The sequence below is a fragment of the Styela clava genome, chromosome 12, assembly GCF_964204865.1.
Source record: "Styela clava chromosome 12, kaStyClav1.hap1.2, whole genome shotgun sequence".
In the NCBI taxonomy this organism is placed as follows: domain Eukaryota; kingdom Metazoa; phylum Chordata; class Ascidiacea; order Stolidobranchia; family Styelidae; genus Styela; species Styela clava.
The window spans coordinates 11,382,681-11,392,301 of NC_135261.1; the positions used below are offsets into that span (position 1 = coordinate 11,382,681).

Below are 9,621 nucleotides of genomic sequence, written 5' to 3' on the forward strand. Positions count from 1 at the left end.
GAACCATCGTTGCGAAAATTTCTATTACTACAAGGAATAAATACGATGAGATTGGGTCGCCCTGATTAAGCCCGAATGCTATTAGCGACTGGAACAGGAAACACCATACGACACTATCAAATATCCAATCCAATAATTGTACCAGGTATTTCATTGTATGTTGTATGGTTTATTATATCGCAAAGTAATCGTATGTTTTCTCCCATTTGTCTGTTTTGAATAAAACCTCTTTGCTCTTTGTGAATTATATTGTTCATTACTGTTTGGATTTGTGTCGTGAGAACTTTACTTAAAATTTTGTAATCCGTATTCAATAGCGTAATGGGTCGATAGTTTTTTAAATTATCGGCGTCTTTTCCTTTCTTCAATATGAGGGTTATTATTCCATCACATTGAGTTTGGCTCATGTGACCAGTGATACACGCCTGGTTATAACATTTCAGCAGAGAGTCTTTCAAATCTTCCCAAAAGATTTTATGTTAATAACGACCAACTCGACTTAATAGCGCAGACATGCGGAGATAATATCATAACAACACAATTACACTTGGATATATAAAACAAGCCCATATTTGTCTGTGATGATAGATCGTCCGGAAAAAGAGCGTTGACAATGTAGTCATTTTTTCCTAACTCAGGCTTTTTGTCGTTGTTTAATTGACCCCCGTGTCCATAAAATTAGACATTGTCTTCCCTAATATATATACGAATCATGACAGAGCCCACAAACACTAAGACAGACACCTGGAAATTATACATTGTGAATAAAATAGTGTTTGCGTCCCAACGCCGCATCATCTCTTCTCCTTGTTTCGATGCAAGTTTCAATGACTTGCGCCATAAAATACATGCGTATAATGAAAAGAGTTGTTCTATTCACAAAAGTCTAGTAATACTTTTTGGCGTTAGGATATTATACTTGTTGAAGGAGCAACTGGAACGCGTATTTAATTGAAACATTCTACGCAAATTGTTGAAATTAACTTTGGTTTGAAGATGAATGGGGTGATTTCCGAGTGCAATTATGCCTGAACACAAGTTTTAACAAATTTTGATGATGGCTGATCTTCGGTTTTCAATTATCCACTTCTTACAGGATGTAATCACAAACATTGTTTTGCTTACAATTTTTGAGCATCTATTATCTAAACAATGACATGTTTGGTTTGATTGACGTTGTCAAACGATATTTGACGCGAGTCAAAAGTCGAGTTGCACATTGGCATATAAAACTTTTCCAGAAATAGAAATATTTATGCATGAGAAGAATCCGGGAAATATTGATGATATATAGAAATTTGTTTCGAATTACAAAAATATATCTCAAAATCCATATTTTTAAAGGCGCCCAATATGAAACTGTCCGCTAGTTGCAGGGGATGTAGTTGAATTATTTTTTGGAGATTCAGTATTCTCGGAGAATGACAACGTCAATCAATCAATCAATCAATCTATCGAAACATCAACATTTTGCTTCTAAAGTCTGCATACGTGTATGCAAAATAAACTGTTTGCTCTACAATAAAGATATAAGTGTTTCATCGAAAAACAAATGTTTTACTTGTGTTTAATATGCATGTGTGATGTTCACACTCTTTGAGGCAGGGGTAGGCAACCTAAGGCCTGCGGGGCGAGAATCCTGCCCGCGACGTTTCACTGAAATATAGTAACAAAACACCCGTTTCGACGATTATATTCTATACGTAACAGAATTTATTGTGAGACGAGCAAATAAAGCAAATCATAACTATAGCGATTAAAAAAAAAACGTTACAAACTTGGCGCAAGACTCATTGCTGCTAAAAGGTCGCAAGTATGCAAGTATGCAATTATTTCGCTCACGACCAACTCGACCTAAAAGCGGGGACAAGCGAAAATGATATTATGACAACACAATTACACTTTGATATATGAATCAAATCCATATTTGCTTGTGATAATAGATCGTCCGTAAAAATGGCGTTGAAAATGTAGTTATTTCTTCTTAACTTGAACTTTTTTTCGTTGTGAATTGACCCTCGTGTCCATAAAATTGGACATTGCTCTCTTATATATATACGAATCATTGAAAGGTCTACAATTATTAGAAAGACAAGAGAGCTATGCTCAAATATATGGACACGTAGAGTCACATAATTTTGATGACGTCATAGCGAAAAAAAAGTAATAGCCTTCTGGAGAAAATTTTTATCTTTAACCACTAAAAATTTCAAAGCAATTGGTCCAGTATTCGAAGAGAAAAGCGACTTTTAAAAACGTGTCAAGCGGTACTGAGTTAGCAGTCAGGCAGCATCTTACCTGTACACTGTAGGCCCTATACGGTAATTGATCACAGAACAGTTGTTCCCTTGCAAATTTTATGTTGTTTACACTTTAGGACAGATAATTGATCACAGAACAATTCTTCCCTTTCAAATTTTATGTTGTTTCCAGTAGACTCTCATCAAAATAAACAAATATAGTAGGCTACAAGTGCTACAACGCTTGCATTACTGCACTGGTAGGACCGTGAAAGAATAAGTTACGGTAATTTCATTGTGGTAAGACACCGGTACCGGCACCAGTACCAGTATCGTACTTACGTACTGAGCTACCAGTACCGGTGAGCAGTCAGCCAGCATCTTACCTGTACACTGTAGGCCATATACGGTACCGTAATTGATCACAGAACAGTTGTTCCCTTGCAAATTTTATGTTGTTTACACTTTAGGACAGATAATTGATCACAGAACAATTCTTCCCTTTCAAATTTTATGTTGTTTCCAGTAGACTCTCGTCAAAATAAACAAATATAGTAGACTACAAGTGCTACAACCAGTACCAGTTGTATCGTACTTACGTACTGAGCTACCAGTACCGGTACCGAACCTGTAGGTCTGATATTCCGTTCCGCATACGATAGGCTATAAAACTTGCATTGCAGCATTAGTAATACCGCGGAAGGAATAAGTCAATTTCACTGCGTTACGGTACCTGTAGGGCAACTTACCAGTACCGGTACCGACCTACAGTAGCTGTAGTACTGAGCAAGACAATCGATCGCGAAACCGCTTGAAATAAGTGTAAAACAGTGTTCCCATGAGTAAAAATAAATACCGCGAAATTTTGTATGAAATATCATATCTCATAGGATTCATATAAAATTTAAGAATAAACAAAAGTAATAGCCTTCTAGCGAAAAAATTAATCTTTAACCACTGAAAATTTCAAAGCAATTGGTCCAGTATTCGAAGAGAAAAGCGACTTTTTAAAAACGTGTCAAAGAACAACAAGAACAAGAACAAGAACAAGAACAACAACAACATAATATTGAAACGATCGTTATGTCCACTACGTGTCCAACAACAGTAATTACACATAGTAAATAAAATAACTGATGAAAAACCTTTTTCTTTGAAGGAGATCACAGGTCATGGAAGTTTAAGGACCGCTGTTAGGATAGGATAGGATTCACATATTTATCCCGGGGGAGAAGAAAGCCGATAAGACGGCTTATCCATATGGCGAACCACGGCCTCTCGTCCGGTTACCATTCCAAGTCCGGTATGTGATTAGTTATATTGTTTGTTTTTGAAAGCATGGACTTGGTGGTGGAGGAAGCTGTAACCGACCAGCCGTTACGTGAACCACCCAGCGACGGCGAGGAGTCCAGCAATTCGCTCGCACATAACCATCCCTGCATGGGATTCGAACCTGCGAACCTACGCAGAGTAATTAGAGGTGCGGTGGCGAGCGTATTTCTAACGCTTCACCCGTTGAGCCACACCGCCGCGCCTGTTCTAGTTGCTGACGCGCCAACGTCGCATCATCTCTTCTCCTTGCTTGGATGCAAGTTTCAATGACTTGCGTCAAGACATACGTATGCATAATGACGAGAATTGTTTTATTCAAGAAAGTCTACAAATAGATTTCGACGATGAGATTTTATACTTGTAGATAGAGCAACTGCACCGCGTTTTTTATTAAACATTCTTCGCAAATTGTTGAAACTGACTTCGGTTTGAAGATGAATGAAGTGATGTTCGAGTGCAATTATGCCTGAACACGAGTTCTAACAAATTTTGATGATGGCTGATTCTCGGTTTTCGATTATCCACTTCTTAAAGGGTGTAATCACAAACATTGTTTTGCTTACAATTTGTGAGCATCTATTATCTAAACAAAGACATGTTTGGTTTGATTGACGTTGTTAAACAATATTTGAAGCAATTCAAAAGTCGACACACATTAGCATGTTGAACTTCTCCAGAAATAGAAATATTTATGCATGAGCAGAATCCGGAAAATATTGATGAAGTATGGAAATTTCGTTCGAATTACAAAAAAAATATCTCAAAGTCCATATTTTTGAAGGCGCCTAATATGAAACTATCCGCTAGATGTTAGGTAAGCAGTTGAAATATTCTTTTCGGATTCAGTATTCTCGGAGAATGACAACGTCAATCAATCAATCAATCTATCGAAATATCAACGTTTTGCTTCCAAAGTTTGCATACGTGTATGCAAAATAAATTGTTTGTTCTAACATACGGATATAAGTGCTTCATCGAAAACAAACGTTTTAAATGTGATATCATTTATACGGATATGACAGCTCTTCATCAAAAATATAATAATCTTCAAAATTGGTATTTAACTCGACATTTTGTGTTTTTGCCTTGAATGCGATGGAAATTCACTTAAATTATTTAGTACTTTTCAACTTTACCATGTTGAAGTAGGATTCAAATGTTTTGAGAATTCCAAATTCCAAAATAAAATTTTCGACTCCGAGACCTGTGACGAAACGTTATGAAACTGGATATTTCAACTTTATTGGTGTTGTCTCGACATTAATTCAATCGTTATCTTTTCATTTGGGGGTTGTGGTTGGCGTTAGATATATATAATATATGTTTAAATGCCAGCAATTGAACAGAACATAAAATTCGTTTTGAAATTAATTGGACTATTCTACACTAATTTCTGCTTTATCATTTTGAAGGTGAAAAAATAGTTCCAACTCCAATACCACTGACAGCGAGTGAAATATTCTTCGTGTGCAAAATTCATGTTCAAATAACTCATATTACAGTGTTCAATCATTATGGCTATTTCAGATACAATGTTGATGCTCATATAATCAGGGAAAATTTTTGATTGATTGACGCTGTCAAGCATGAGAACGTCAATCAATCTATGATTCAAAAGTCGTACATTTTGATTGTTAAAATAATTGTATGCGTATGCCAATAAGTAAATAATAAAAATAAAGTGTCGTTGAAAAACTGCTATGTTTTTAGTAATGCTCTTCAATTGGATGTAATACCTGTTGACTAACTATCTTCAATCCTGAAGTTATATTTATATAAGCAATGCGCACTGATGAAGTGAATAGCTATGCCGAGGTGGTATCCTATTAGTTGAAAAATAATGTACTTCACAATATAAAGATTAATTAACAATTACCATTTTACTAAATGCACAATGATGGAAGATTTAAATGAAATAAACTGAACTTTCTGTTATAACTACGGCATAGCGATTCGAGGCAAACATTTGTTGCGCTTATGACAATTTCAATCATTGTGGTCGAGACAAGAGATCACTAATGTAACATTAAAACCCAAATGAGCTGGTACTTGAATTTGGAGGGAGGGGAGAAATCCTATATATACAAGCGCACAACAGGGATTTGACAAGTCGTTGTTCAACAACCTGAATAAAGACGATCATGAAGATTCTATTGTTACTTCTAGGCTGTTTGGCCGTAAGTATTTGATAAATAGTGCCCTTCATGTCTTTTTATCAATTTTGCCAAAATTATAATGTTTACAGGTTGCCAATGCCGCTTTATACCAACCAAGTCATTGCGGATATGTTACTTACAATGTCGGGCAATTTTACCGAATCAATTACGGATGTTACAGTTTCCGAAGCTACTACTGTCCTGCTTGGTTCACAACGAAATATTACTCTAATGTTCTGAAGAGCTATCCAGGAGAGAAATGCACAGAGGATGGATTCGTAGGTAATTCAGAATTGTATCTTGATATGTTTTCCTGAATAATTTGAGAAACACACATTTTGAGGGCATGAATTTTTGTATTATAGAGATGACGGTCGACGTTTTTGAAACTGAAGTTAAAAAACAATTGAAAGAAGTGGCCGATAAAATATATCTTGATATGCAACAAAAATATGAAGATTGGGATGAAACTGCAACAAATCAAAATACCGAGGCAAAGAAAAAGCACGAAGACGCTATCGAGGAATATGCAAAGCAGTATTTGAGGTTTGTATTTCTTCTTACAATTTTTTCTTACGTATTCTTTTTTTACTCAAATTATTAACATCGTGAATTTTTAGAATTACGGGATTGCAGGAAGAGTCAGAAGAAATGAAGGAGACCAACAAGAAGGCTATTGAAAATTATAATACAAAACTAGATTCATTGTTGGAAGAGGCAAAAAAAAATTATAACGATGACATGCAGAAAAGATACGCTTGTGTGCTGGAATATCACGAAAAACTTGTCGAGAGGTGGGTTACTGTAAGTTTAAATGTCCGTTTACAAGAGAACGAAAATTCGAACCTTTCTTATTTCAGGTCTGTTACATGCTTCACCACTCGTTTAGCTAAAATAGCAGAATACAAAGAAGCTCTCGAAAAGCGCGTGACAGAGTACGAGACAAAGTATAAATGTGTCATGGAAGCCATCGTGAAACAGAGATCTGAAGTGTTCCAAAAACTCATATACAGAGCCCATTGTAAGTTTTTTCTATTCTTTCGAATTTTGCACATACTTTTATTCATAATGGAACTTTACATCTAGGTTCTGAGGATTGGAACGAAGCAGAGGTTAATGCAGTTTTGGAGGCTTTCAAAACTAAAGAAACTCAATCATATCAAACACAGTTGGATGAATACACTACGAAGCTAACTGCAGCTATCGCAGAACTTGTGAAAAGCTACGCATGCGCTTATCAGTGCGCTTACGGCGGAACTCTCTGTTTTGGCAGAAGTCAATTTTACACCAATTGGTAATTATAAATAAATGGAAGGTACATAGTATATATCAATATAATTCTACTCCTGGTTTTTTCTTTATAGTCGAAGTATCGGGAAATGGTGGACGTACAGAATTACCACCCAAAGAAGTTGCTTCCGTTTCTTGACCTACAAATTCCAATACAGGACAATCCAATACAAGCAACTGAAAAAATGTGAAACCGGTTAGTGCAATTCCTAAAAATTTTCCACAATTGTCTTTATGTTTCACTGAATTTAATATTTTTATTACACTTAAGATGAAGTTAATATCACCGAACAAAAATTCAAAGAAGACCTTGATACCAAAGCTAAGACAATAATTGAATCTATGAAGAAAACATATGCTGAATGGTTTGCACAAGCAGAAATAACTAATCAGAAGGCATTGGAGTCTTTCAAAAAGATTGTTGATGAGAGACACGAATGTTTAATAACGTATTATAAAGCAAATTGCTTAGTAAAGTAAGTGTCACAGTGAATAAGTATATCATAAGATGACATTTGGCACAATTGCTCTTTATATTTCCAGAAACAATTGCATCACAGCAGATAACTTGACTTCCCTAGAAGAATATCAGAAATCATTAGACGAACAAAAGAAAGAAGCGATTGCAGAGTATGAAAAAAAGCTTGAGGAGCGCCTTTCTCGCGCTTCCAAGGCATACACTGACATGATTGATTGCCACGAGCAAAGGATCAATGAGCGAATTGCCAAATATGTTGCACAATATGCATCATGCCTATCTACCAGAAAGACAAAGATCGAAAACTACGAAAAGTGCTTATCGGAACGGTTTGAAAGAAGACTGAAATGCATTACAGAAAGATTGGAAAAGGTTGGCAGTGTGAAATTTTGTTCAAAAAATATGTATATATATTTATATAATTCTTGCAAAAATGTTTAGATTTCCCAACTCAGAATGGAACAGTATTTGAAACTGCTTGAATTTTATATGGGCAAACCACTCGGCAACGAAGCTCAAGCATTGTACGACGCCTACCAAGCAAAAACGGAGACGGAACTCGCCGATATAGTGACCAAGATTAAAGGAGACTGGGAGAAACATCTAAGTGATCTGAAGGAGCATTACGCTTGTGGATTCAAATGCACATACTGTGTGCAACTTCGAGAACTCAGGATCCATTATAATTATCGCTGCGTGTTACCCACGTCTTCATCTTATTGCTTTGCTTACAAGCAATTCTGGTAAGTCATAGATACGTAATTGAATTGAATCAAATTTTTTCCTGTTTAACATATTCCTATTTTTAGCACGTACAAATCCTACCGCATTGTCAAGTATGGCGGATGCTTCAGATATGTCAGATGTGTATAAACGCCGGCAACATCAACCGAACGACAAGCGACCATGAAAATATTATTCATTTTAGTTTTAGATTAGGCTGATGAATTTATGCCAATTGCATTTACCATCTGATGATATTGACAATAAATTCTAAGCAAATGCAAATAGAAGTGTTACAATGTGGTTAGAGGCATCTGTAGTGACCGTGATTTGAAAGTACGTGTGGATTGAACACTATTTCTATACCTTTACATGTAAAATTGTATCATGCAATAACATCAGTTACAAACTTCGCAAAGCACAAAGCGCTTTATTTTTAGACATGCATGCTTCATACTCCTTGTAACCCCCTTTATTTGCGACCCGGTAACGCCAGGGTGCAAATAGTAGAAAAAGCTGTTGTGTGGAAAATGCATTTCCCAAATCCTTGTTCAAGCACAACCGATTTTTTCAAACTTATCATGAAAATTGTACTTCTAAAAATTGATAACGCGAGATGAAACCTTGAGCGATGCACAAGAAAACATCAAAATGGGAAATACAGGTCAACTTGTTACGTTCAGGAATGACAAATGTTGGATGAGAAATGGAATTATAATGAAAATAATGTCTCTGAACAATCATATTATTGCAAATTCCGCAATTACGAAATATTAATACCATAACGGTAATATTTATGCTCCGGAAAAGAAAGTTTAAGAATCCTCACGTAAACTTCACAATCTGTTAATAATGACAATATTAAATACAAAAACACCAGTAAAATTCAAATCATGCAAATCTCAGTATTTTCCGGTAACCGGGGCTTAAATTTGAAATATTCGTTTAAATTCACATATTTGTCCAGAAAGTTTTGCAATAATTCAAGCATCTTCCAGATAAATTCAATTTTTACAGACTTGACGACATTTTTTGTAGAGTTCAAAATTCTACAAATTTTCTTCGAAATATTCGAAAATTTGAGATGTCATCAAAATTATACAATTGCGATATATTAGTCTTCTCTTCAACGATAAACTCAAATTTTTAGGTAAGGTTCGAAATAATTGATTATTTTATAAATGAATGCAAATTTCACAAAATTGCCAATATTCGACCAACAGAAAATTCGGAACATCGATGGATGTTACTACAATTTTCATAGTGCGATGTTTTGTCTTCTATAAACCGCGAATTCTAATTTTTACACTCGGGATTGGAAAAACTCGATATAATGCGAATATCTTTTGAATATATTTAATTTTTACAAAGTTGACAACACTCAAATCTCAAAAATTGCTGG

At 35.4% G+C, this 9,621-nt stretch overlaps 1 protein-coding gene across 1 annotated transcript; it reads left to right on the forward strand.

Annotated features, from left to right (window-relative positions):
* The first annotated feature begins 5,594 nt into the window (after nt 1-5,594).
* On the forward strand, nt 5,595-8,509 carry LOC144430513 (uncharacterized). The gene is made up of 11 exons (XM_078118508.1): nt 5,595-5,749; nt 5,818-6,010; nt 6,094-6,274; nt 6,349-6,522; nt 6,589-6,749; nt 6,815-7,022; nt 7,093-7,214; nt 7,290-7,494; nt 7,562-7,868; nt 7,938-8,239; nt 8,306-8,509. Exons 1-11 carry the CDS (start codon nt 5,714-5,716, stop codon nt 8,367-8,369), a joined length of 1,953 nt encoding a protein of 650 aa, XP_077974634.1. The 5' UTR covers nt 5,595-5,713; the 3' UTR covers nt 8,370-8,509.
* The last annotated feature ends 1,112 nt before the right edge of the window (nt 8,510-9,621 follow it).